The sequence below is a fragment of the Thamnophis elegans genome, chromosome 1 (assembly GCF_009769535.1).
Source record: "Thamnophis elegans isolate rThaEle1 chromosome 1, rThaEle1.pri, whole genome shotgun sequence".
Classification (NCBI taxonomy): domain Eukaryota; kingdom Metazoa; phylum Chordata; class Lepidosauria; order Squamata; family Colubridae; genus Thamnophis; species Thamnophis elegans.
This window is the reverse complement of record NC_045541.1, coordinates 41,492,695-41,519,005: the sequence shown is the minus strand read 5'-3', so window position 1 is coordinate 41,519,005 and position 26,311 is coordinate 41,492,695. Positions and strand designations below refer to the sequence as shown.

The 26,311-nt window shown below is 38.4% G+C and overlaps 1 protein-coding gene across 2 annotated transcripts in view; it reads right to left on the bottom strand.

Annotated features, from left to right (window-relative positions):
• The window catches only part of GTDC1 (glycosyltransferase like domain containing 1), a 261,568-nt gene that overhangs the window by 177,908 nt on the left and 57,349 nt on the right, over positions 1–26,311 (bottom strand). The window contains exons 1-2 of one of the 2 annotated variants that reach the window (XM_032222133.1): positions 22,224–22,271; positions 152–362 (exon numbers count right to left, since the gene is read on the bottom strand). In XM_032222133.1, the coding sequence (XP_032078024.1) occupies positions 152–330 (179 nt within the window). In that variant the 5' untranslated portion in view covers positions 331–362; positions 22,224–22,271. Of the gene's footprint in view, positions 1–151; positions 363–22,223; positions 22,272–26,311 lie in introns of those variants that run through there. The other variant, XM_032222126.1, reaches the window with a different exon arrangement.

Genomic DNA, 26,311 nt, shown 5'->3' with positions numbered 1-26,311 from the left:
TGAAACTGACGACATTCTCGGAACTACTGGGCCTGTCAATCTTTTAATCAGGATGTTGTCTCTGGGTAACCTCAGAAATTACTGAATTGTGTTATGACTCAATCTGAAACTCCACATTTAGCATTAGAAAGGTGTTCATAGCTCTCTTTACCTGTAATCAGCACTGACTGGTACATTCTGCATGAAGTAGAGAGCTGCAGTCCTTGCCCTCCAGTGCCATTTCTTTGCCGGAAGAGTAAAAAGGATGCAGTCTCCTATTTCTTCCTGGAGAAGATCCATGAGCTGCTTATGTGAACCTCCATAAAAAGCTTCAATTAGCAGCACGGTCATTTTCTTGTGCGTTTTCCAAATTGTTGGAGAATCTTAAAAATAAAATACATAAATTCTAATCAATATTAATAAAAAAGCTTGGATGATAATTAGTTCATTTTTAAAGGTGTCATACAGGATCATGATAAAAGCAGAAGTACATGACAAGAATTCAGGCAGGGAGCTCAGTTTAAAGGGATTCAATCTTTTTGTTTCATTAATAAGTTTAATTTTAAAAAGACTAATTAAAACTGCAAGCAAGGCAAAAGGAGAATATCTATTAATCAAAGTCAGATCTCATTAAAATTTAGGATACGGTTAATAATTTGGTCATATATGCAATGTGCTTGAAATTGCCTAGGCTTTGACTTTGTCTCAGTGTTTCTCATTTATATACACATACAGTCAATTCTCAACTAATGACCATTCGTTTAGTGATGACTACAACTTATGTTGGCACTGAAAAAAACTGACTTATGACTGGTTCCTCCATTTACAATTATCGCAGTCGCCCTGGGGTCATGTGATCAAAATCCAGCCACTTGGTAACCATGTATTTACAACAGCTGCAGCATCCTTGGAGTCATGTGATTGACACTTGCAACCTTCCCAGCTGCCTTCCAATAAGTAAAGTCAATAAGCAAAGCCAGATTCCCCTAATGACCACATGATTCACTTAATGATAGTGGTGATTCATTTAACAATCATGGCAAAAAAAGTCTCACTTACTTGCCACTTCATTTAACAACAAAAGTTCCAGGCCCAGTTGTGGTCATAAGTTCAAGGGGTCTCCGTGCATATGTGTGTGTGAGAGAGAGAGAGACAGAGAGAGAGAACATGCGCGTGCGCAGGTACTGAGAAAAAGAGTGGTATCCATAAACAAATTCATATTTATGAGGTCCGTAAAGGGGGCACACATAAGTGCACTAACGTGCCTATCGCCCCTGTCATTTTATTTTTATATTATTCGTGTTTTTGTTTGACAAATTATAAATAAATAAAATAAATACAGAAAACACAATTTATTTGATTTTTATAGATTTTGCTCTCTAGAAGACATCACATAAATGTAATGTTTAAAGTACAATTCAATCAAAATAAGTTTTCATATTGAGTTCAATAAAAGAAACTGATTTAAAGGAACTATGACAGAACAACATAAGGGTCTGTCATATTAATTTATCCGTAGAACATCTGCCTCTAAAGTTAGAGACAACCAAAAGTATTTTTCTCCAAGCAGATAATTACTATACTATTATATATGGCTGGAAGTAAACAATATTATACATTAAGGAAGCTGTTCACACTTCTAGTCAAAGAAAACTAGAAAACTAAGTTAGAAACAACCATTAGGCAACTATATATAGCATTCCAAAGTAACAAGAGGAGGAGGGAAGAGGACAACATAAGGCCACTACTTTACAGATTATATCAATATGCTCTACATGGGGCTGCTCTTCGCTCAAAGAACTTCAAGTGGTCCAGAATGTAGTCACATGAGCCATGATATGTCTATATGACACTTCTGCCATGTAAATTAGTAATTATCTGCAGGCATCAAGGTGCAATTCAAATTGTTAGTTGTCATCTGTGAAGCTCTTAATGACATAGGGCTTCGTTACCTGAGAGATCAACTATAGTGTCCACACATCCAATACAATCTGATAGAGCTGTTGATGTCATCTGATGAGACCCAGCAAATGTGCCTTCTTGGTATTGAATCTGCCCTCTGAAAAGCAAGCTCCCAGAGATCCAAACAGCCCACTCCTGCTCTCTTTTAGATATTGTCCCTTCCCTTAAGCTTGATTTAGAGTTACCCACAATTGTATGCTGGCATCGTCGCATGTCTATGCTGTGAAGGGGCTGATGGGTAAGTGTAGGTTGCAGATAGCCGACACACAGACCTCCCAAAACCCTACTGCGGGTTGTGTGGCGGTGTGCATCCTGCAGGCTGATTTGTTGATCCAACTTTCTGTTCTGTACTTTGTTGTTTTAGCGCCCCCTAGCCAGAATCTTACATTTGCACAAATATAAATGCAACATCTATGCAACCATTCCCAAACAACAGATGGGTACGGTCCCTGATGTGCGGCAATGAAGAAGTGTAATCCAGGCTTAGGCACTGAGCTAAGGTACAGTGTGGGACCATGTGGGGATGGTTCTGCTGTTACTGTATCAGCTGTCTCTCTGTTTGGATATCTTTTGGGCTTTCCTTTTTTTATGATTTCGATTATTGAAATGATTTTTTATATCATGCTCAAAATTGCTCTGAGTGGGCAACTTAGAAATGTGATTGACTAACAGATAAATGATAGTTAGATAAATGGAAGGACAGACAGACACACGCGCACACACACACACACACACTCACTCACTCACTCACTCACTCACTCACTCACTCTTGGGTGATGAACAGCATCAGCTCTACCTACTTAAGAGGCATTTTCCTAAAATGATATTGTTACTTTTAAAGAACGAATAAACGAATCGTAATCTTGTCAATGTGCACAGACCAATCAATCTCAGAAGGATAAAAGACGGAAAGCAAAAAAAAGAAAGAAAGAAACAATATACACTGCTATGAGTCCTTGAGGAAAAGACAGGCAGAAGCATACCCATTACATAAATGTAAATCTGCATCCTGCATGATTAATGAAATAAAAAGAAAGAGTTTGGTATAAAGTAGTCAATCCCGATCAAAACTACCACCAACTGCAGCAGGGATTTCACATTCATGAACTACTGTATTCATTGGACAGGGTATAAATCTATAAAGAAATGCCAAAGCTTAAGTAGGCCCTCCCAATTTTGAAGAAGATCATTCCAGAGGCTTCACACTCTGTGACCAACTATCTTTAGAATGCCGCCTCAGCTACAAATTACACTTTGTTACACAGCTATGTTTTAAAAGGCAAACTCAAGATCAGCCAGGGCACTTAAGACCAGATGCCTGTTCTTGCAATCTGAGGCATATCTAATCACAAAAATGGAGAGAAGTCCATTTCCCCATCCCATTGCCAATCCATATCAATTCTCAGGAGTAATATAACCCACACAGATTAGTCTTGTATTTTCCTTGATTATTATATTTTTGAAAACCCCACAATTAATGATATATATTTTATTAGCAGTAAAGACTAGCAGGGTTAAAAAAAAACGTAAAAAATTATGTTTGGCTTTTACATTTTGCTATCATCACACACCATCATAAATTATTCTTGCTTTCTTATTTTATTTCCTTTGACCTAGCCAACTTAAAGTAAATACACACCATGTAGTCCTTTGAGATCTGGAAAAGCCACTGATGATAAATGGCTTGAGAACATTTACCCTATCAGATGGAATGCAAAGCTCAATTGGGTATAAATCATTTCAGGTATTTTAGCCATTTCAAAAAACAAAACAAAAACCCAAGTACTAGAACAACGTTACCACTTTCTCATTACAAGACTTCATCTCTCAAGGGTGCCTCTTTGGACCCAATAATTCTCCATGATGTACTAATGGTTTGATTCCATTCTCAGGAGTGCATCACCATGCAGCTTGAAAAATTCACGGGGCCTACATTACATCATAGTTGTTTTCCCACCTCAGGATACATGTTACTCTGATGCTCAAATAGATGTGAGCAACTCAGCAAACAACAAAAACATAACAATATTTTGGTCCACGGAAGCAGTTTGCTTTTAATTCCATTAAATGGCTCCTACTTTTCATTAGGAGATCCTCAGCCGGCATTACCACCTCTCCTACCTTATGTTAATGAGAAAATGAGAAATATTGGTGAACACACATTAATGCCCAATATTTCAGTCAAAATCAAGTCTCACTCTAGACGTAAAGTGACCAGATTTTAAGATGGGTAAAGCGGGACACCATTGACGGGGCGGGGGGGGGGGGGCTTGGAGCACCTGAGCTGTAAAAAAAAAGAAAAGAGAGGGCTGTAAAACCATGAAGCGTTACCTCTGCCGCCGCCTCCTCCGCCGTGCTTTTGAGGAGCATGGGGCCTTTTTTTCCCTGCTCCCACCCCCTCCGCTGGCTTTCTACTAGCTCCTGCGGCCTCATGGCTCCTCAAAAGCACGGCGGAGGCGGCAGCAGAGGCAGGGGTAACGCTTCATGGTGCTTTTACAGCCCTCTCTGAACAGTTTACAGGATGGTAAGGGGAGGGAGGCGAAGGAAGGAAGGAAGAAAGGAAGGAAAGAAGGGAGGGAAGGACAGAGGGTAGGGAGGCGAAAGGGAGGAAGGGAAGAGAAGGGAGGGAGGGAGGGAGGGAGGAAGAACCCGGCTTTCCCGAGAACAGTCTGCTCTGGGCCGGGGAGGGTGAACCAAGAAGTTTAGACGGGACTTTGCTGGTAGTTGCAAAGCAGCCTTCCCCCGATTGCCTTCCCCCAACCCTTTCAAAATCCACCCCCATTGCCAACCTCTCCCAACCGGATCCCCGCCTGCCTCCCCTTGGCTCACCCGGACCAGGTTGCTGACAGCGGCTTGTACGGCATGGCTGCAGGGAGAGCGGCGCCCGAGAGAAGCGGGGGAAAAAAACTTCCGATGGCTGAGCTGCTTGGCCCGGGACCGAGCATCCTCCTCGCTGCGTTGCCGCTGCCAGAAAGCCCCCCCCCGCCTGAGGCCACCGGACGGCTGTCGCAAAAACATCGCACATCGGCGTGCGCACATGCAGGAGGTGAGGGAGCCTCGCTCCTCGTCGGGCGCTGCGAGCAAGCCGAGTGGAGGGAGGGAAACCACTGCCCTCTAAAGGCCACATTGGGAATGACACTTCAGAGAAATAAAAGCTTTTTTTTAACTGCATCCTTTTTAAAATTGATGATTCGGCGTCTTTTCTTTCTTTTGGAAAATCGGGACTTTTTGAACACGCCGCGGGACATGGGACAAATTATTAAAAATTGTGACTGTCCCGCCAAAAGGGGGACATCTGGTCACCTTACTCTAGAGATAAAACAAAATATAACTAAAATTCCCAGATGAAAAACCCTTCCCCTTCCCCCAATAACCTCACCACAAAATAGATTATTCTGACTTTAAATAACTGATATGTATAATTACTTCACAGGTAGCATCCAGAATTCCTTCATTTAAATTTCCTGGAACAAATTTGATCATTTAATTTAAAAAAACCTTGAAGTTTTATAAAAGATTAAATTCAATCTACATGGTTTGAAATTTCTATATTTGCTGAAATATGTAAATGGAAACAAATACTAATTGGCATCTCCAACTTGCAAGGATTAGGATTAGGATTAGGAAAGTTTATTTATAGGCCTCCCTTTTCCCTGGGGGGGACTCAGGGCGGCTTACAATTCATGGGGAGGGGAATACAAACAGTGAGACATAAAACAATACATAATTAAAAATAGAACACAACATTCATCATTCGGGTGGGGACGGATTCCAATCTAACCCCAGGCCTGACGGGATAGCCAGATCTTAAGGGCTGTGCGGAAGGTCTGGAGGGTGGTGAGGGTACGGATCTTCATGGGGAGATCGTTCCAAAGGGTCGGAGCTACTACCGAGAAGGCTCTCCTCCGCGTAGTCGCCAGTCGACACTGACTGGCAGATGGGATTCGGAGGAGGCCTAATCTGTGTGATCTAATTGGTCGCGAGGAGGTAACTGGCAGGAGGCGGTCTCTCAAGTACCCAGATCCACTACCATGAAGGGCTTTATAGGTGGTAAGTAGCACCTTGAAGCGCACCCGGAGATCAACAGGTAGCCAGCGCAGCTCGCGGAGGATAGGTGTTATGTGGGTGAACCGAGGTGCACCCACAATCGCTCGCGCGGCCGCATTCTGGACTAGCTGAAGTCGCCGGATGCTCTTCAAGGGCAGCCCCATGTAGAGCACGTTGCAGTATTCCAGCCTTGAGGTCACAAGGGCACGAGTGACTGTTGTGAGAGCCTCCCGGTTCAGGTAGGGTCGCAACTGGTGCACCAGGTGAACCTGGGCAAATGCCCCCCTGGTCACAGCCGACAGGTGGTAATCAAAGGTCAGCTGTGGGTCCAGGAGGACTCCCAAGTTGCGAACCCTGTCTGAGGGGTATAGTGTTTGACCCCCCAGCCTGAGTGATGGAACACTTGCCAAATTATTGGGAGGGAAACACAACAGCCACTCGGTCTTATCCGGGTTGAGTACCAGTTTGTTAGCCCTCATCCAGTCCCTAACGGCTTCAAGGCCCCGGCTCATCACATCCACTGCTTCATTGAGTTGGCACGGGGCGGACAGATACAACTGGGTATCGTCCGCGTATTGATGGTATCTTATCCCGTGCCTCCGAATGATCTCGCCCAGCGGTTTCATGTAGATGTTGAATAGTAGGGGGGATAAGACCGAACCCTGTGGCACCCCATATGTTAGGGGCCTAGGGGTCGATCTCTGCCCTCCAACTAACACCGACTGCGACCTGTCCGAGAGGTAGGAGGAGAACCACTGCAAAACAGTGCCTCCCACCCCCACCTCCCGCAGTCGTCGCAGAAGGATACCATGGTCGATGGTATCGAAAGCCGCCGAGAAGTCAAGGAGAACCAGGATGGAGGCATGGCCTCCATCCCTGGCTCTCCAGAGGTCATCGGTCAATGCGACCAAAGCGGTTTCTGTGATGTAACCAGGCCTGAAGCCGGACTGAAATGGGTCAAGGTAATTAGTTTCATCCAAGGTCCGCTGAAGCTGGGAGGCCAGCTTCAAAATAATAATAAGCTGGAAAATAACTCTTTTATGTTTTAAGAGTTAGGTACAAAACCAAAAAAAACCCCAAATAAACATAATGCCCTCATTCAATTTCCAAGGAGTTTATTAAAGAAGATACACTTGTTCTTTTAGATGTACATTTTCAAGGGTGGTTTTCACAGATGCCAGCCTAGTTTTGTCAAATCAACAGGCAATGCTGACAAAAGGGACAATGAAAGATACACATCAAATTTCAAACTTCTTTTGATAAAATAATTTAACAATCATCAAAACCTCAGAGTATTTTAATATTTAAACATTTAAATATTTAAATGCATATTTATTCACTAGGGAGTTCTTCAGTTATAGGGAACAGAATATATAGTTTCCGCAATGGTTAAAAGCCTTCACATAAGAAACTTGTTCTACCATGAAATCTATAACATGCTCAGTTCAATGGCTTTAGTCTCTGACTAAAGAAATTGTAGGCACGTAACATTTGGATCACATTACAACCTTTGTTGGTCAAAACACACATTGCCGTGCTAGGAAAGAAAGGGAAGAGTAAGAAGCAAAATTCCCCATCTATTATCATATCAGAATGGGAACTTAAGGCATTAATATGGTCACATTTGTCTACGTGTATTCCTCCAATGCCTTCCCTAACCAGGACGTTTTTAAAAAATGAGATTATCACAAAACAAATTAAATGTGATGTAGAGGGAGAGGGAGAACAAGTCATATAATAACCACTAAAATAATTTTATTTAACAATGCTTATTTTCTGGAATACATAGTTAAGAAAAAAATGTTTCAACTGCATCTCTAAAAAAATTCTATGAAATACTATTTTTAAAAATAAAACCACTATTGTTTTATATATAAGGATAAACATAATTTGCACATTAGGTAATCAGATTAAATGGGAGGAACCCCATCTTGTGAGGAGGTATTAAAATTCTTTTTATTGTCACATTACATGCAAATTGCTGCTTACATGTATTTTATCAGTGTTTCTAAACAGTTTCTGGTGTTCACAATTTACACAAATTTATGACCAGGTTCCCCACATGTAAATATGAATGGGTAGACCTCAATATATATGTGAATATATATGTGACTGAATAAGAAAATTATCTGTTTGATTTCATGTCCTTGTCATTTGGACATTCAGTGTTTTGGATTTGAATATAAAATAATGAAACATCTTCCTAATTATATCTGTGAATAGGGAGAGAAGCATGGAAAAGCCACAAAGTTGCAGTAGAAAAATGCATATTCAAATCTTGGCCATTTCTTGAACAAACTGAGAAAAGCCCGTTTGAACCCTTAAGAGTTTTTTAGAGTAGTTTTCTACTATCCCTTTGCCATTGGATATGTTGGCTGGAGATAAGTAGAAATCTAAAACATCTGAAACATCAGGTTTGGTTACTATTGATAATTGTCTTCAATTAATTGGATGCAGTCTGACAAGGTGAATTGCAGCAGCAACATCACACTGCAAAAATGCTTGGCAAAATATAAAGAATTGGTCTCTCAAATGAATGTTTTGAACTAAAAAAAAATCTCATGTGTGAAAAGAATACTAGCATGGATACTGTTGGGCAAAATAAACCAAAGGTCTAACTCAATTATATGGCAGCTTCATCAATCCTCTAGTTACCTTGGGGGTGGCAGAGCCTATCAATTTGTAGAAAAGCAGCACAAAAACAATTTACCTTAAATCATTAACATAATCTCTGTCCTCTTACTTTCAGGCCTCCTATGGCCTTTAATTCCAACATATTTGAAGGGCGCCAGTTAGGGGACAGTTATTCTATACCAAGCCCCTGCCCTCACACCTTGGACTCATCCTTTAAACAAATAAAAACTTAGGTTGAAGGAACTAACTTCACCCTTGTAGCTCAATCTAGAGCAAAAATCAGCCTTGAATCAAGGAACTCTCTATCTGTCTTATGTCATTACAGAATGCCTAAGTCAGATAAACTTTAGCAGGACTGAAATTCATCAACTATTCAATGCACCCATCAACTGAAGAACAGACGGCACATTTGTACACAGTGCTGAGGACAGCAGTAGTAATGCTGCATTAAATGTTCCTATGAGTTCTTCTCTGAAAAGCAATGTCAGATGGCAAAATACGTACATACATACCATAAAAGGAATTATTTACTGATGGTAAAATGTATTCACATCCTTCCCTTTTTCTTTCACTATGAGGACTGAACCTGATCATCCAAGTGGATAGCCATTGCTCAATTCAACTGATAACAGAAGTTCAATCTTTGTCTCCCTTTCTCTTCAGTGTGTGTATCTTTCCTATGAACTTTGTTTCTCACTTACTTAAGATAGCAAGATATCATATATTTTTTCTGTTTACACTACAGTGTATACTATATACAGCATGTATTGCTTGAAAAGCTTGAATTATGGTACAGCATAAATTTCTTGAAATGCTTTCTAAAAAAATACAGGTTCTTAAACAATTTCCCTTTATTAGTATTTTTATTGAAAATTTGCATGCAAAGTATTGGTAACGATGTGTTTCCCTCCTATTACATAGCCTACAGTGTAAAATAGGAAACCTCTGCAATTCATGTTATCATGCTATTTTTGAGGACGTTTATGTGGAATCAGGTTATCAAAAGAGTTCATATTTGAATATCAGCCCAAGTAAGCTAAGTTTAATGTGTGCTTTGAATTAGAAGAAATGCTTTGTTTTCCTCCCAGGATAAAGGAATATAGGTAGTTAGATAGGGTAGATAGCTATGATTGCATTTCACTCAAAATATATTTTAAAATCTGCTTTTAGCATTCTAAAGAACGTCACATAACAAAGAATGATAGGAGACAGAGAAACAGTGAATATTCTCACAGCTTGCATATTTTCAGGACAGAAAACTCTTAATTGTATGAATACAGTGGATTTTATAAGATAAACACAATACTGAAAACAACACATCCCCACACAGAGTAAACATTTTGTAGAATGATAAAGAAGCCATGTGATCTTTGCAAACACAAATATATTCAGTTGCTGAATGACAAACTGAAAATTGAAATTTATGACATAAAAACATCTCCCGGAGACAATTAATCCATAAAATACTTTCAGCACAAGCCTTTTGGAGTTTTACATATTTAAACAGTGATATGCTCTAAAATCTTTGGAATGGAAGGAACAATAGTATAAATCCTTAAAAGAAGATTACTAATTCACATGCAGAATAGCTACACTATAAACCTGTATATCTAGCTTCTTCTTTTTTAACTATGCATATCCCAATAGTCTTCATAACTTCTTGCTGTAAACCAAGCTGTTTTTAAATTACAGGATTGGGTTAGCCAAAGCTGATGGCATTTACACACGCATATAAATCTATATTTGGACTTTTTATGTGCTATCAAGTTAGTATTGACACTTAGTAACCACATAAATAACTTTCTCCAGCATGATCTGTCCAATGGTGCACTGCCTTTAAAAAAAATGCTTTCTATCTGCAGTTATTACCGTATTTTTCAGAGGATAAGACCCACCGGAGTATAAGACGCACCAAGGTTTTGAAGAGGCATTTTTTTTAAAAAAAGCAGGTAGGTAGAGAGAGGGATAGAGAGGGAGAGAAAGAGAAATACAGTAGGTAGGTAGGGAGAGAAAGTGAGTAGTTAAGTAGGTATGTAGATAGGTAGGTTGATAAAGCGATAGAGAGAGAGATATATAGAGAAAGAAAGAGAAATACAGTAGGTAGGTAGGGAGAGAGAGAAGGTGTAGGTAGGTAGGTAGAGGGATAGAGAAAAAGAGAAATAGAAAGAGAGAGAGAAATACAGTAGATAGGTAGGGAGAGAGAGGGTAGGTAGGTACATTGGTATGTAGAAGGATAGAGAAATAGAGAGATAAATACAGTAGATAGGTAGGGGGAGAGAGAGAGTAGGTAGGTAGGTAGATGTTTCCAGGTGTATTTATCCATGTGGTGGAGAAGGAAATCACTGGCAATCTGCAGCACCTAAGACTTTGTTTCTGCTGGCACAGGACTTGATCAATGTAATTCTCATAATCAGTTAAAGAGCTTTCCAAAAGGGAGGAAAAAAAAGTTTTTGCACTCGGCAAACCTCCCAAAAGCGGCCCGTTTTTTGCGAAAATGGCCCACTTTTTATTAAAAAAAAGGCATAAAAAGCCTTGGGGGGGGCTTGTAGAGTGCTCCTGGGGGGAGGAGCTAAAAACGAGCAAAAAACAGTCCACTTTTCATAAAAACGGGCCTGTTTTTTGTCACAAAAATTGCATGCATAGCCTTATGGAGGCTTATAGAATGCTGCTGGGGGCTGGGGGAGAGGTAGAAAAAGGGCCATTTTTGCTCATTTTTGCCCCCCCCAAGCCCCCAGGAGCTCTCTGAAAGCCTCCATAAGGGTATGCATGGCCATTTTGGTGAAGGCTTCGGGAGGCAAAAAATGCTGTATTTGATGTATAAGATGCACCCAGATTTTCAACCTCTTTTTTAAGGAAAAAAGGTATGTCTTATACTCCAAAAAATACGGTAATTATATACTGTCATTGAAAATGCCCAATACAAACTGCTTATGACTCTGGTTTAATGCTGCAGTTATAAACTGCAGGGCTTTGAAAAAAAGAAAAAAAAGGTAATTCTTGAGTTACAACAATTGGAAATGAAATTTACTTTACTAAACAACGTGGTCATAAAGTGTGACATCACATCACTGCATTGCTTCACAATAGCAATCTTGGCAGACCCAGTTGCTTTTGTAAATTCAGAATGACTTTGGTTGTTAAGTGAGGACCTCATTTAATGAAAATGCTCTGATTATCTTACCCAGTCAAGATTCAAACCAAACAGGATATTCGTTTTAAAATAGCATAGTTTAGTTCTGCATTTCTTATATCCAATATTAATATAAATAATTCAGTATAAAACAAAGCATAAGTGGTTGAATTCAAAGTTTCCAAAGCCCACTTGCAATGCTGATGGGATAACACTCTGCATATCATTCAGATCAAGCCTGCCTCTTAAAGAATATTGTTTTCAAGTCATATGAGTGTAAGATTATCAATTTCTATGACCTCAGCAGCTCACATTAGATTTAACTGGATGAAAGAGGTTTGATTAAAAATAGTGTTACATCTCCCATTACCACACCTATTAGTTCCCTAACCACCCTGAGATATTTTAAACATGACAGGAGAAGATGTTATTAGTAACTACTTCCCCATTATAGAAAAAGAATCAGCCTAGTCATAATAGCCTCATATTCATTTTGGAACCAATCTGTGTTTTGCAATATTTCCACTAGATCTTAACATCTGCCCAATTAAGATAGTGCTAATTATTGTTATAAAGAGGGCAGGATCCAAGAATGCTCAACTTCTTTAAATTAAAGAATTTAATACACACAACAAATTATCCATATGAAAACCAATAAAACGGAACTCTCAACCTAACCCAGCACACAATTACCTCAAAGAAAGCCCTTCTTAATAAAGTACAACTACTTCTACGAGAATAGGCTGGATTAAATGAAGTTAATGGGCACAGAGGCTATAAATCTAGGTTAATTCAACCTTATTTTAAATACACAAAATTCTACTCTTCATCTTCAGAAACCACACAAAAAGTGTGCTAATTTGAATTGGCTGACTTTTTGAAATATTTTGAAAGAAACAAGTCCCTGTGTTATCATTTTAACTAGTTATACCAATCAAATTTGGAATATCACCCTAACAGTTTCTAAGGCAAAATAATATCTTCACTGGCTTACATTATTTACACTTTATATTTATTTCTAGTAGGTGGAATGCCAACCTTATCTTTAAATTCACAATGGCCTTTTTAGGTTACAGAAGGCTTGGTCTGCCTCAATAATCTGAGATTTAACATATCTACTTATTTATTTGGAATACATAGAAAAAGCACTTTTTTTCTTTGAAAAATGGTTTAGGTTGCTGAGGTTGGCAGAGATATGATAACAGCTGTAGATCTATCAGAAGTTGCCCCAAAGCCGTCAACATTCCGGAATATTACAAGCTGATTGACCATGACTTTATAGTCAATGCTAGTAGCTATGAGTGCAGTGCGAACAACAGCTTGTCTTGTTTATGAATGTAATATTGGCAGTATTTGTCGTTGTCCTATGCACAAGCAACAGAGAAAAGGCCAAAAACAACTGCTAATTTATTAAAACCAATTTGTTAATTTGGATATCTAGCAATATATTCTAGAACAAATAAACAATACACATTCAATAAAAATCCTTTTTCTCTAGTTAACATTGTTGACCCTGATTTAACATGTAATAATCTCTGTGGATGCCTATTCACATTCTTGGACAATTAAAGAACAAAAAAGCCTCAAGTATTTCATCAATCCTAACAAAGGCAGTTGTTAGAACTAAAATGCCTCCAGTTAACAATCTGCAAAGTAGATCAATAATTCCTAACCTATACACCCAGCTTCTATTTAGAATGGAGTTTGACCTCTAGGCACTGAAAACTTTCACTATTACTTTCTGGCAATCTTCTATTAAGAATTAACCCTACCTGGAACTCAGTACTGAGGAACTCATTCCAACTTCTGTTTTTGTGAGAGAAATAAAGCATCACCAGACCAAAAGCAGATATACAGAATGCTATTCTCTGTAAGAATAATTCCAGGGTGTGCCTCTAGCAGTACTACTAACTACAGGTTCTACTATAAATTCCATGTGAGTCGAACCCCTTATGTACAGTTACATTACATAGACCAGGAATGTCAAACTGGTTTCATTGAGGGTTGCATCAGGGTTGTATTTGACCTCGTTGGGGGGGGGGGGGAATGGACATGGCCAGGATGGGTGGGGCCAGCTCAACGTCACTCATGTCAGGGGTGTCTGTGGTGGCCTAAGCTCTCTGCCAGCGAAAACGGGCGCTTGAGCTCCATTTTTGGCTACGACTGCCTCCTGCAACCCTCTATCAGTGAAAACAGAGCTTGGGAGTGCCACATGCAGCCTTTGTGAGCTGTTTTTGCTGGCAGAGGCACCGCAAACAGGTCTTCTGCTCTTTCCAGGGTGGCCTCCTGGGCCAGATCTAAGCACCCTCCGGGCCAGAACTGGCCCCCACGCCTTGAGTTTGATACCCCTGATATAGACTAACTGAAATGTCATACAGTAGCAATAAAATGTTACTAATATGAAAAAAAAAAGAATTGTACAAACCTATCCATCAACAGAAAACACTGCAAACAGAAATAAAACCCAACTTTTGTGAGGCTATTAAAACTTGGTGTAAAGTTATACAATAATTTTGAAATAAATGTTGAGAAGCTGGGTTTACTACATTAAATTTAATACAAAACACCTGATTTTCATTCTTTATATATTTATGGAATACATTTATATAATGCTGTTTTAAATATAACATTCTAAGAGAAGCTTACAATAATTAAATAATATTATATTAATATACATATTCATATATTATTATTAATATTAATAATAATTTCACAATAATTAAATAGCAACATGGTAATAGTCAACAGGGTTAATTATTCTTGCCTCCTTATTTTTTAATATTTTTAAAAACAATTTAATTATATATATTCATATTTCAATGTTTCATTGTACATTCTCAGAGTCGCTCTTTAAGAGAGATGGATAGTGTAAAAATGAGAAATATAAATAAATAATATAAATATAAATAAATAGTCAATAGTACATTCAATTTATAAGCAACAATATTCTTAATATGTTCCATTTCTACAAATGATGTAAACCAAGCTTACATTTATTGATAAGCTATGAGTAAAAGTGATAATATTAGAACTGGCCAATCACGATCTTTAGAAGCAACCAAATGGAGGAAAAAAATGTCAAAAATGCTTTGGCACTTGATTCTTCCAATAAAGATACTTCGAAAGAACTCTGATTATGTATCATCACTCACTAATTTCTAGTTGGGGTGGGGAGGACAACAACCTCCCCGCATTAAAAATTGGTTAGGCCTTTGACTTTGCATTTCCCCAACTTGATTTGATATATTTCTTACATATAGGATGGTGTTTATTTCTTAGCAATATGACATGTTAATTTTAAAAATTTAACCATTTTAAAAATTACCTTATACTATTCAAATAAGTATTATACATAATTTAACTTATCAAGCTGTAAATGCAATTTCCTGGAAACTCTATTTATAATCACTAAAAGGAAGAGACTACCCAAAGTTGCATGTGATGAAGCATTCTCTACATCCTATTCATTAGCTCATCCTAGATGTGTGCTTCTGGATGGATCAGTGCAGTCTGTCATGCATTTTTGGTTATTTACAAACACAGCTGACATGTTGCTGACCCCTGTAATATTTGCCAAGTGCCTTGCAGCATCTCGTAATGGCCACTGGCACTGGTATATCCAAAAACCCTTCGAAAACACAACCTAACAGTACAGTACTGTCACAGTATGGTATGATGAGACAGAATGTCCAAAGGGATTTAGGGAATTAAAGGGATTTAACTCAAGGGATTTAGTGATTATTAAACATGGGATTATTTTAAAAATTTACCTATAATTCATCTAAAAATAAAATACCTTTCATTTTAAGCCCAAGATCCAAAGTGTGATCTTTTGAGTTAGAAGCAATAAACCAAAGGCACATGCTGATGCACATGGAAGTGTTATTCAAGGTTACACTTAAATAATTTCAGTTGATTAATGCAAGATTAGTTTTCAGTCTGCATAATGTGCATATAATAAAAATAATAAATTAGATCCATATTTAGAAGCAGGCAATGGAGGGACTGGACTTTTCCCCCCACCATGCTACAGTCTGCTCACCAAAGGAAATCTCCGTCTGATTTTAGAGGATCCGTTTCCCCCTTCAGTTTTGAACACCATAACTTGCCTTATTCTCAATATCTACCATTATGTGGAGAAGCAGGCAGGAAAGTCCTTGCTATTCCATTTGTGTGGATTTAAATCTAGATCCATCGAAGACAAAGTAAGAAATACTATCTCCTTTCAAGCAATGATAATGTACTACAACAGGTACAATATTTGCAAAACAGCAGGAAAAACACTTCTTCTAAGATGATGGTGATTCTTGCAGTAATCTATCAAAAGCATAATGAATATTTGTATTTAAACTGTAATAACTATTGTTTGTTGTATTGAATATTGTTACTGCAGAAAACTAGTAAAGCACTAAGTCTTAAAAAAAATCAGAAGGTGATATCTGAAATTTCCAACACTTCTAATTAAAGTCTGTTACATGATTAATGATACAATTCTAAACATTTCCTTTAAGAAAATAATATAAATTTGTCAAAATTGATGTTTATAGCCAGATAGGTATAAAGTACAAACAAACCACAGTTGAATTTCAGGCAAATATTTTGGCTATATTTGTTGCTAAGATCAGAACTTTAGTAGTAAATAATGAGAATTTTAGAAATTATGGAAAACACTTGTATTGCTAAAGCAGCTCTTTAAAACAGACTATATGTTGTGTAGCTTGTTTAAATTTGAATGTTATTTTCATTGCAAATTGTTGTTTTATACATGGCTATGAAGTTCATTTCAAATCATGGGTACAAAAAGTAATCCTGACCTTCAAGAAAAGTGGTAGAAGTTGGGGGGTGGAGAGAACATGCTCAATGCTAGTATAGCAAGTTCATGCTATACAGATGAGCCACCAAAAAGGAAAGTTTTTCACTTTTTCTAGTTGTTCCTACAAAATGAGGTGTGTTAATACTTACAACAGCAAGATCATGCCTACTAACATATTTTATAGGAGTAAAGAATTGAATAATCTGTTCTCTGAAGAGGGAGGGAGGGAAGGAGGGAGGGAGGGAGGGAGGGAGGGAGGGAGGGAGGGAAGGAAGGAAGGAAGGAAGGAAGGAAGGAAGGAAGGAGGAAGGAAGGAAGGAAGGAAGGAAGGAAGGAAGGAATTTTACTGGTCTTCAAAAGTGAGACAAGGTTTACTTTTTCTCAATTCACAATTCATAATGCCTTCAAAGCAAGACGAAAGAAAAAAGAGGAGGTTGAATAATTTGGCCCAGCAACAAGAAGAACACGGGTTATATGGGAATCAGAAGTGGTATTCAGCAGATTCTGACCAGTTGTGGAGAACCAGTAGTAGAAATTTTGTGTAGTTCGGAGAACCGGTAAATACCACCTCTGACTGGCCCTGCCCCCATCTATTCTCTGCCTCCCAAATCCCAGCTGATCGGGAGGAAATGGGAATTTTGCAGTATCCTTCCCCTGGAGTGATGTGGAATGGAGATTTTACAATATCCTTCCTCTGCCACACCCCCAGAGCCATACTCATAACGCTACACCCACAGAACCGGTAGTAACTAATGGGAATGCCTGCATTATTAAGTTTATGGTTGTAATGTGTTGTCTGATTGAACAATCAGGAATTCATTTTAGAAATTGCTAGTTTATACATTGGGTATATCTCCAATGAGAGCCAGTTCACTATAGGTTAAGTCATCAGGCTAAAAACAGAGACAGGGAGACAGTTTACTCTAGGTTAAGTCATCAGGTGAAAAATAGGGAGACCATAACCATAGTGATCTTGGGACAGCCACTTTGTCTAGGAAGGAGATAATGGCGAACCACTTCTGAAAAATTTTGCCAAGAAAACTGCAAGGACTGTCTAGGCAGAATTTGAGAACCAGACATGATAGAATGGAATAAAAAAGTATATCAGACATAACCATTTGATATATCTTTGAAGGATCTTAAGTTGTTAACTTATTATCCCAAAGCACTTCATCCTAACATTAGTGCTTTGGCAGTATTAAAACCTGACATGTAGGTCTTAGGTATCGAAAAATGTCTTGTTTTATGGTTACCCAAGAGGGAATTTGTAGTATTGTTAAGGTTATAAAAAAATATTGATCCACTGTTGCATTTTAAACATAAAACAGCACCTTCTAAATAAAATCCTTCTGAACTTGTTATTTTTGAATAGGAAAAATGTACAAAATGTCCCCATAGCTTTTAACTCATTGGCTATGTCCCACTTCATTTTGAAATGAACAACAAATCAGACATTTCTATTGCATTCTTTAACTATTATAGTATGTTTTTACCCTTCATTGTTTATCTATTTTTATACAGCATGAAGGAATATTGCATTCATTTTATTAAAAAAAAAATAATCTCACATTATCCCTTTGAGATAGGCAACTGTTAAATACTTCTTCATGAAAACAATTAAGGGTAATTAATATCTTTTAAAATCTAAAAGCTGCCAAGCAACCATTATTCTTTACTTTCTCTATCACATTAACATATTTTCAAATATTGGACTCTTCTGGGGAAAATGTTGCTTGGTTAAAGGCAAATTAGGAAGGCAGATTATAAATATTATTAAAAACTAAATTATAGATTCAGTTATAGATTGCCTTGCTTGGATGTTCTGGTTCCAATTGTGACTGTAAGTCAAAACAACTTTTGTTCTTTTAATACTGCCCAATACACTTCACAATAACAATTCTTCCAATGATGAAGCATAGTAGATAGCATAATAATATTGTACAAGAAAAAGAAGAAAAAAGATAAGGAAACAACAATTTCCAGAAATTTCATCACTGATCAATGTTTCTAATGAAGGTCCTCCTTGTCATTCTTTTATTCTCACTACCAGCTCTTTAAAGATGTGGTCACTTATGACCATAATTGAACCCAAAATTGCCATTGCCATTGCCAGGCAATGAAAGAAAGTTGTTAAATGAATTTTGCCCTATTTTATGACCTTTCTTGCCACAGTTGTTAATTGAATCACTGCAGTTGTTAAGTTAGTATTATGGTTGTTAACGGAGTCTGGCTTCCACATTGACCTTGCTTGTCAGAAGGTCGCAAAAGGGGATCCCATGACTCTGGGACTTTGCAGCAATCATAAATATAAATTTTGGTAACTTGATCATGGGAATGCTGCAATGGTTGTATGTGTGAAAAAAAGTCATAAGGCATTTTTTTCAATGCTGTTGTCACTAAATGAATAATTGTAAGTTGAGGACTACTTGTAATGCATCAGTCACTGGTAGCCTTCATTAAGACTATTTCTTTCAGTGTACTATATTTAAAAAAATAAACATTATCAAATCTTTATGGTTGAACTGACTTGGTTTCCACTTATTTTCTAAAACAGTCCCAACAGGTCAAGATCCCATAACAGAGTACATGCTGTGGCCCTCATTCAATCACTAGCAATTCTAACTAATGACTGTGGAAAGAATTTAGCCTGAGTATTTTGAGAACTATGGTCAATCAAGAATGGGCCATTTTAGATTAAGTAAGCTAGTGGACAAAATATAAGGTATCATCATATTTTCTTATCCATTCATTTTATTTGACTGGAGTGAGACTTTTATTAGAGTTTTTGAAACGGATCCACAGACCACTTACAAGACAATTTTAAGCAGATTTGAGTGAAAATGAGTACTGTCCAATGCAAAAATGTATATCCAAATGTTTCAATCGCATTCTATCTTGCACAATTTTGTTTTAATATAATCAAGGTAGATTTTTAACATTTGCTGAGAAACCTCTTATCGGTGAGGCTGCCAAACTCAAGAAACTAGAACCCCTTGGCTTTCTGGAAAGATTCTTATTGGCAGTAGGACAATGTAATAGAACCTGCCAAAGTAATCTCCAGTTCAACTTATACCTTGTGTAATTAAGCTCTGAGTCTCAAGCTTCCCTCTTCCCTGAGCTGACATGTCTCTTTTTCAGCAGCCCAGGTTTCTCTCCGGCTTTCCCAGGGTTTATTAGACATTCCATCCTAACCTTTCCTAGAGATAAGATAACATAAAAACATCCCATAAAAACCATTTTACCGTATATTCCCTCTTTAAAAGTAAGATTTCGATCCCCCCCCCCCGATATCTGATTTGCACTGACTTCAATCCCTATAGGCTAGGTGTGTGTTCTTTTAACATTAAATCATAGAATTCTAGAGTTGGAAGGGACCATAAGTAATCTAAAATTCTACAATAGTCATGAAAATCAATTAAACTACCTTTGAGAGGTGCTTTCTAGCCTCTACTGAAACCTCCAGTGGATGAAGGCATCTTGTACAGTTCTTACAGCTAGAAAGCTTTTCCTTATATTAAAGTGAAATCTAGGTAGCTGCAATTAATACCTGTTATTTCTAGTCCTAATTTTCCATAGTTTTCATACGGTAATAGATTCTGGCATATCCTCAATGGCATGTTGGTATCAATATATTCTAGGCACGTGTACATTACTTATTGCTGACACATGGTGTGGTAAAACAACAAAGTGTACACCTTTGAAAAGCTCAAACATTTGAAACATTTGAAACAAGCAAGCAAATTGTGTTTCTCTTGTTTCTCACTTTTCATACTTAACAGGTGCTCTTTTTCTTTTGAAATATAGGTTTCTATAACAAAAAACCTGATGATATGTGTTCCTTTGCTTAACATGAAAAACAGTCTGCAGCTGTCATGAGTTTCTCAATTTCTAATATCCATGGTAGCAATTAATATTTTTTTACACGGGTTAAAATAACAGAACGGGAAGAAAATTGGAACATTTACCCTTCATAAGCTTATTTTCATCTATGAAAGTTCCAGTGACATATGAGGATAGTTTTGCAAATGTCTCATAAATGATTGCAATTTTATATGTTCAACACCTGGTATTTAGATTGTTATAATGCTTCATAAAAATGAGCAAATCGTGATAGCAATTTAGGAACAAAAATAAGTATCATGGAAGATGTTCCATGCAATAGTTCAGAAACAGCTCCAAGTCTGTTGGTTGATTTGGGAAGGTAAACAAACTTATTTCAGGTTCCACACTTCGTTGTCTCAAAACAGAGCAAAAGCTTATCTCTTTCCTGCAATGTGACAGATTTGTGGTTTATTGCAGATGTTCCTGAGAGTAATTGTGTCCACTCTGCTCTCAAATATGTTTGGGTCTGAAATTGAATTTCTGAAATTTATAGCCATCTTTGACAGTTGTGAAAAATTCGAGAGTAAGTGTCTCAAAATACCTAGAACGTCCGTGCGTTCTAGCGCCTTCGCAATGCTCCACAACACTAGCTACTCCACGGAGTGTCGCGCAGGCGCTGTATGTGCTATGCATGTGCGCGCCAGCACAAAATCTTTAAAGCACAAGGAGCGCGGGCGGTTGGGCCCTCCGGAGCACCATACTGGAACGGTATCCGGTGCTCTGGGCTGGCTCCTGTACGCCCGTACCGGGGCATACCTCTGGCAACCCACCACTGCCTCCAGGGCACCAAATGGAAAAAGACTGTATTAAATATTTTCTCTAACTTTTTGTGCTACTTGTTCTACATCGTACTTAAAAGATTGTAGCTGCTTGTTTTGCTGCTTGTTTCTGTGATATTTTTTTCTTCTCTATTTGTTATGAAAAGGCATGATCCATAGATTAATTTTCCTTCTCAAAAGGGTAGCAATGATGTCATTTGACGAATCAGGAAATGCCACCTATAATAATATAATGAACGATTTACATTTGCTCCAGCTGTGACCATGTGATCAGTTCCTCACTTTCCAACAGTAAATGTTTCTTTACTACATTTATTTAATTCCACAAATATATCATCCATTGCATTAAATTGCTTCTATAATGTTGTGTGTAAAAGTATGGTAATATTTTAAAACATCAAAAGACTGTTTATCTACTCCTGTGTGCAAATGTTCTTCTCATAATTCCCTCTTGATCCTAGAGAGGGCATGGATAAGGATATTCCATGACAAGCATGACATCAAGGCTTTTGTCAACTTTAAGATTAGTGGACTTCAACTTCCAGAATTCCTCAATCAGAAGGCTGGCTGAGAAATTCTGATAGCTGAAGTCCACACATCTTCAACTTGCTGAAGTTGAGAAATATTGAATTAGAGGATAGAAATGAGCACAACAGACATTCAAGCATATGGAAAGGTGAAAGCACCATAAGCATTTTCTTAACTACTATCACTGTACCCAGAGGCGGTTCTTGTAAGGTTAAAATCCCAAAACTGGGTGAGGATGGTAATATCTAAAACATTTTGTGCTCTTTGTAAAGTCTGCAATAATATGTAGATTTACAAAAAGAATTGGTTATAAGATTTGCTCACAGCTTGACTAGAACAGTGCTAACATTTTTCATCTTTAGTAAATATTGTAACAAGTTGCATATTCATCTACTTGCTTTGCTATTTCACCATTTATGCATAATATACCATCATGCATAGTATTATTATATTTGTCAAACGCAACTACCTTTGACTTTTATTGGTTTAGAAGCCGTGGATAACTCCTCCAAAATTTCTCATTGTTATGGAAAATCAGAAATAACAATTCATTTGGACCAGGTACACCAAAGAAATGGTTAGATGCAATGTACTGCCAAAAGCATTATATTTAAATCAAGCTTTTTTTTAATTCTACAAACATTACGATGGCCCACTTTAGCCTACCCAATAGATTCAAATACTAAAAGGACCAGGGAGGTTTTCAAAATGTCCAGGTGGTCAATGAGGTCAAATAATAAATTCTCAAAATAGAGAAGCTGAATGAAGCTCCTTCATAACATAGGAACCCAATGATAAATTTAAAAAGCTCACCCACCTTTTTCAACTAGTAATTGAGCATAATAAAAATCCTGTATGTAAAATCCAATAACCTATAGTTTGTACTATTTAACATTTACATGAAACCGCTGGGCGAGATCATCCGAAGGCACGGGATAAAATACCACCAATATGCAGACGATACACAGTTGTATCTGTCCGCCCCGTGCCAACTCAATGAAGGGGTGGACGTGATGAACCGGGGACTGGAAGCCGTTAAAGACTGGATGAGAGCAAACAAGCTGATACTCAACCCAGACAAGACCGAGTGGCTGTTGTGTTTCCCTCCCAAAAATTTGACCAACGTACCATCACTCAGGCTGGGGGGGCAAAATTTATACCCCTCAGAAAGGGCCCGCAACTTGGGAGTCCTCCTGGATTCACAGCTAACTTTTGACCACCATCTCTCAGCTGTGACCAGGGGGGCATTTGCCCAGGTTCGCCTGGTCCGCCAGTTGCGGCCCTACCTGAATCGGGAGGCTCTCACAACAGTCACTCGAGCCCTTGTGATCTCTAGGCTGGAATACTGTAATGTGCTCTACATGGGGCTGCCCTTGAAGAGCATCCGAAGACTTCAGCTAGTCCAGAATGCGGCCGCGCGAGTGATCGTGGGCGCACCACGGTTCGCCCACATAACACCGATCCTCCGTGAGCTGCACTGGCTACCTGTTGGTCTCCGGGTGCACTTCAAGGTCTTACTCACCACCTATAAAGCGCTCCATGGTAGTGGATCTGGCTATTTGAGAGACCGCCTTCTGCCAATTACCTCCCTGCGTCCCATCAGATCGCATAGAGTTGGCCTCCTCCGTATCCCATCCGCCAGTCAGTGCCGACTGGCGACTACTCGGAGGAGAGCCTTCTCTGTTGCGGCTCCGACACTATGGAACAATCTCCCCGTGGAGATTCGTACCCTCACCACCGTCCAGGCCTTCCGCACAGCCCTCAAGAACTGGCTAGCCCGTCAGGCCTGGGGATAATCTTATTTTCGCCCCTCCCGAATGCTGAGTGAATGTTGAGTTTTACTGTCTAATTTACTTTGTGCACATCTTTTTTTGGTATTGTCCTACACTCCCCTTCCCTTTTTTGATTGTAAGCCGCCCTGAGTCCCCTCAGGGAAAAGGGCGGCCTATAAATAAACAAATCTAAATCTAAATCTGTTCATAGAATAACCAGTGTATAAGCTAATCACAGAATATCCAAATTCCATATATTAATTAAATAAGATTAGGAATATCGGTAAGAGATTTCTAATCTATCTGTAAAATATAAAGTATTATCCACATATACTTTGTTGAATGCTCTCTGGGCTATTTCTCAGTATATTCTTTCCTTTCATGGTCATTTTCATAGTAAGTTGACTTGATTCATCTCTTGCTTCCTGGAATTCTTTGGAATTCTCCATATAATACAATATTAGATCACCCATTTTAGATCACCAAAAATAATTATCTCCTTTTTTTTGCAATTCCTCATCAGAACGTTTTATTGGTACTACTAGAAATTTGAAAATATCAAAACTTCTAATATTACAGGCAGGATTCTGATGTGAAGTTACAAAAGAGAAAGAGAACATTCTTGGCATGTATTTTATTATAAATAAACCAAAGAGGCAGCATACAATTAATAAACTCACACAATTTAGGAGCTAAATAAACTATATCAACCCAAAGCTTAAAAGAAACCCAAAACAAACACAATATGCAGTTCAGAAGCTACCATGGGACCATATCAAACATCTTCTCCATATCCAAAATATTATCACTGTTTGTGGTTGAAGCTGGAATAATATTTTTAGAGGTTTGATATTTCAGCATAAATAGTATGCTACATATAGTCGTCCAAATTGAGTTAGAAAGATACCTGTAATTTGCAGGTAAATGTAGCTTATTAAAATCTCAGCATCCACATTTTTTAGGAAATAAGAACTACATATTTTTCAGAGTATAAGATGCAGAGTATAAGACGCGCCAAGATTTTGAAGAGGCAATTTTTTTAAAAAAAGGTTTTGCACTCTGTAGACCTCCCAAAAACAGCCTTTTCTCACGAAAACAGGCCCATTTTTGCCAAAAAAAGGGACATGAATAGCTTTTAGGAGGCTTGTAGAGTGCTCCTGGGGGCTGGGGTCCCCAAAAATGAGCAAAAAACAGCCAGTTTTTTGTCAAAAAAAAAGGCATTAATATCTTTAGGAAGCTTTTAGACTGCTCCTGAGGGCCGGGGGGGCTAAAAGGAGCCAAAAATGGCCCATTTTTGCTCATTTTTGCCCTCCCATGCCCCCAGGGGCACTCTGGAAAACCCCTAAAGGCTATGCACAGTCATTTTTGCAAAGGGAGTGGGGTTTCGGGGGGCCAAAATGCTGTATTTAGTGTTAAGAGCACTCAGATTTTCACCCTCTTTTTTGAGGGAATAAGGTGCATCTTATACTTCGAAAAATATGGTAACAAGGCTGAAGGTTTGTTCTCTGAGCTTGTGGTTGGTTTCCTAACGTTTCATTACCAGGCTATGTAATATCTTCAGCAGGGATTTAGGGGATGTGTCAGTATCCTTCTGTTTATAAGGGCTTCATGTGGTCAGTAAGTGCTGTGATGGGTCAGGTGTGGGTGTGTCAAGTGAGGGTCTTGTGATGAGTCAGGTGTGAGTCATCAATAGGAGTCTTGTGGAATGCCAGGTTTCAATGAACTTACGAGCATGGCAAGTGGTAGCGTGGCCAATGATTTTTGTGTTTCATTAAACAAACTGGTGCCAGTGTATGTAGAAAGTAAGGATTTGGGATCATTGTGATTAACTGCCAGCCAATGTTTGTGGACCTGGTTTTTAATTGACGTGATATTTGTCCATGTAGAACTGGTTGCAATTGTTACAGCTGATTTTGTAGATTATATTGTTTCTTTCATCCTTCTGTATCTTGCCTTTGGTTCTGGATGATTCCTGGCAAAGTGTGACTATGGGTTTGTGGGTTATTATTATTTCTATAGCAATAAGAACTAACTACTATTGGAACACAATGAAGTTTTTGCCTGACTTTGGATTTACTGTGATGCTTACCATATTACAATTAAAATGTAGGGTCTTATTAAAAAATGATTATAAACATGTAGTAAAATAGGAAAACAATTGCATGTTCTGGAGAGGTTGTAGCTTGATATATAAATTTAGGAGTGCTAAACACTGATTACTCAATATGGCAATAAGTATTTAGAAATGACTTTCTCCATCTGATATTTCTTCCTCAACAGGCAGCTTAGAACATTTAGTAATTAAAATAGCAACACCTCTTGCACATTTAAAATTATTACTTACATAAATCTCTCCCACCCAAGCTTTCTGTAAAAGCTGTTCATCCTGAGTAGAATGAGGTTTTTCAGGGGAGGGGGGCATTCTATTCTTTTTAGTTAATTCTTTTAGTTAATATTTATCTGCCTGCGAAGCTGCCATGACTCAGAGCGTCGAAGCAGGCAGGTTCTGAAAGAACGGCAGCTGCGGCGGTGGCTTTAAATTGGGCACCAAACACACTGTCACTGTCAGTGTGCCCAGACCAATCTGGGCAGACTGTAACCCTTGTGCCAGGGACTTTGCACCCTTAAGGGGTGAAGCCCCTCTCCACTGTGTCTCAGGATGGCAGGGGTCTGGCTATGAATCCAGACAAGCGGCTAAGCTGGTTAGCCGCGTGATCGTGAAAACGCAATTCTTACAATCTCTTTTTTTTCCTTTTCCTTTAAAATCAAAGAAGAGAATCTAGGA